Source organism: Colobus angolensis, unplaced genomic scaffold (assembly GCF_000951035.1).
Source record: "Colobus angolensis palliatus isolate OR3802 unplaced genomic scaffold, Cang.pa_1.0 Scaffold61, whole genome shotgun sequence".
Taxonomy (NCBI): Eukaryota; Metazoa; Chordata; class Mammalia; order Primates; family Cercopithecidae; genus Colobus; species Colobus angolensis.
The window spans coordinates 4,816,017-4,818,759 of record NW_012119710.1 but is presented as its reverse complement, the minus strand read 5'-3'; the positions used below and the strand labels follow the sequence as shown (position 1 = coordinate 4,818,759).

General features: G+C 42.3%; 1 protein-coding gene across 1 annotated transcript in view; it reads left to right on the top strand.

Moving 5' to 3' along the window:
• The window catches only part of AGBL2 (ATP/GTP binding protein-like 2), a 68,101-nt gene extending 65,652 nt beyond the window's left edge, over positions 1-2,449 (top strand). Inside the window, 1 exon segment of the mRNA XM_011963560.1 lies at positions 1,701-2,449. Coding sequence (XP_011818950.1) covers positions 1,701-1,874 — 174 coding nt within the window. The 3' untranslated portion in view covers positions 1,875-2,449.
• The last annotated feature ends 294 nt before the right edge of the window (positions 2,450-2,743 follow it).

Below are 2,743 nucleotides of genomic sequence, written 5' to 3'. Positions count from 1 at the left end.
GCCAAAGCGGGCGGATAACCTGAGGTCAGGAGTTCGAGACCAGCCTGGCCAACATGGTGAAACCCCATCTCTACTAAAAACCAAAAAATTAGCCAGGTGTGGTGGCAGGCGCCTGTAGTCCCAGCTACTTGGGAGGCTGAGGCAGGAGGATTGCTTGAACCCGGAGGCGGAGATTGCAGTGAGCTGAGATTGCGCCACTGCACTCCAGCCTGGGTGACTCCATCTCAAAAAAGAAGAGGTGGCGAAACAGCTAGTAAGCTGTTGTTTCTAGTAGCCCAGGGTATGTGTACAGGAGGTGTTGTTCACATGAGTCTGGGTGAAACCCAGGTTGAGAATCAGTGGATTAAGTTAGGTGTACCAGATATAGAGTGGATGGTTCTCCCAGTGGATGGAGTCCCTGCTGTCTTCCCGTCTGTTGCCTGGGAATTCTTGCACTGATGCTCTCATTTACCTATCAGTGTCTTCTAGTGTCCACTATGTGCAAAGTCCTTAAAAGACATGAAGACAAGATCCTCTAGGAGTGACAAGACTGATAGTCCAATCACCATATTATGACAGAAAATGAAGAGCAGTGAAAATATAGGCTTAAATAAAGTCAAATTAAAGAGCGTTTCAGTCCTGACAGATTAGTCAATAATGAGCTTGTCCTCTTTCTTCACTTAGCGTTCATTGCTGGAAGCCTACGAGTAGCAAAAACTATATCCCAGAACTGAAATATACTAATTAGGTTCTGACATATAACCATGAATTAAATTAAATCCAGTGTAGTAGATGACTGTTATCCAAACCTTTATCTTTACTTCATTTTCTTAAAATTTCTTTTTTTTTGTTTTTTTTTTTTTGTTTTTTTTGAGACAGGGTCTTGCTCTGTCGCCCAGGCTGGAGTGCGGTGGCATGATCTCGGCTCACTGCAACCTCTGCCTGCCAGGCTCAAGCGATTATCCCACCTCATATTTTCTTAAAATTTATAGTGTGATTTTGTGTAACAGAGATGTGGGTATTTAACTTCTATAACATGTCAGATAAACATAATTGAAAAAAATGAGGCAGTCTGCCACCTTGATAGATTGTTTTTCTCTTTTTTTGTTTAATGTTTCTAGACAGCTTATAAAATGCAGTCCTTCTGCTTTTTAGGGCAATTAAAATGTTGCCCATGTTAGCCAGTGTGGTGGCCCACGCCTGTAATCCCAACACTTTGGGTGACCAGGCACAGTGGCTCACACCTATAATCCCAGCACTTTGGGAGGCCAAGGCAGGAGGATCACTTGAGGTCAGGAGTTTGAGACCAGCCTGGGCAAAATGGCGAAACCCTGTCTCTACTAAAAAACAAAAATAGTCGGGTATGGTGGCACATGCCTGTAGTCCCAGCTACTCAGGAGGCTGAGGCAGGAGAATTGCTCGAGCCCAGGAGGCAGAGGTTGCAGTGAGCTGAGATTGGGCCACTGCACTCCAGCCTGAGCAACAGAGCAAGACTCCACCTCAAAAAAAAATGTTTCTGATGTTGACCTTGATTTGACTGAGGGACCAGGACAAAGGCTCAATTCACCTCTGTTCTATAACAGTGTCAACTACTTTTATATTCGGGGAAGAAGTGCAAATACTTCTCACTGACTCCTTGTAAAGCCAACCCCAACCCTAACTACATCTTTAGAAATGGCAAAATAAAGTGAATTCAACTTTTTAAAATCTTATTTGCACAGAATAAGAAGCCAGGCTTTACAGTATCATGCTCTCCAAAGAGAACCATAAACTCCAGCCAAGAGCCAGCTCCAGGTATGAAGCCAAACTGGCCTCAGAGCAGATATCCTGCCACAAAGAGAGACTGTGCTGCCATGGTGGCATACCCATCCTTGCACATATACACATACCCGTAGGTGAGCCTGGGCTGTGCACACAAGGACTTCGTCGGGGATTTTGAGATTAGACACATTTTGTAATGGGGGAGATGTATGACTGGGAACTGCATTTACTCGTGGTATACTGTGTTGTGCACTCATCATGCACTGACCTTACACTTGGTACTTACACTGTGGGCATGTGGTCAAGATGCATACCTCATGAGTTCAACTATTTTTTCATAAAATGAAATTTTATTATGATGTATAAAAATGCTTTAGAGAAACTGAAGTGTGTTCTCATGGCAGCACAGATATACCTCATTTTAACCAATAGAGAATTCTCTCTAAAATTATGTGCAAATCAATTTTGAAAAATGAAACTCTATGTTAAACGCATTTTGGGAATGTGCTATATAAAAAAAAGTGTTGTGTCAAAGCTTTCCAGTGACGTTCAGTCCTACTGCTGTATGTCAGGTTTGCTCAGAATGAGGCATTCCCACATAGAAATAACAATGCATGCATGTATTACCCAGAATTTAATGTTACGTATCTTATGTTCAACGAGGTTTTGTAAATTTTTTAGCCTGATGATTAAAATTCTTTCTCTCTAACCAGTTGTTTCCTCTGATTGGTTAACTGCATAATTTTATGTGAACAGATATTTTTTATCTGCCTTTTCTTTCCAATAGCCTCTCCTGAGCACCAAGCAAAGTCGGCCAGCTGCAGCCTGTCATGTCAACATGCTGGAGTCATTTAAAGGGGGGGTCACTCCAGCTCATGCTAGGAGCCCTATTTTGACTACTTTTTTTCTATCACATGGGATTGAAAGTTTTCTAGCACATTTTTTATTATCACTTTTTTTTTTTTTTTTGAGACGGAGTCTTGCTCTGTCACCCAGGCTGGAG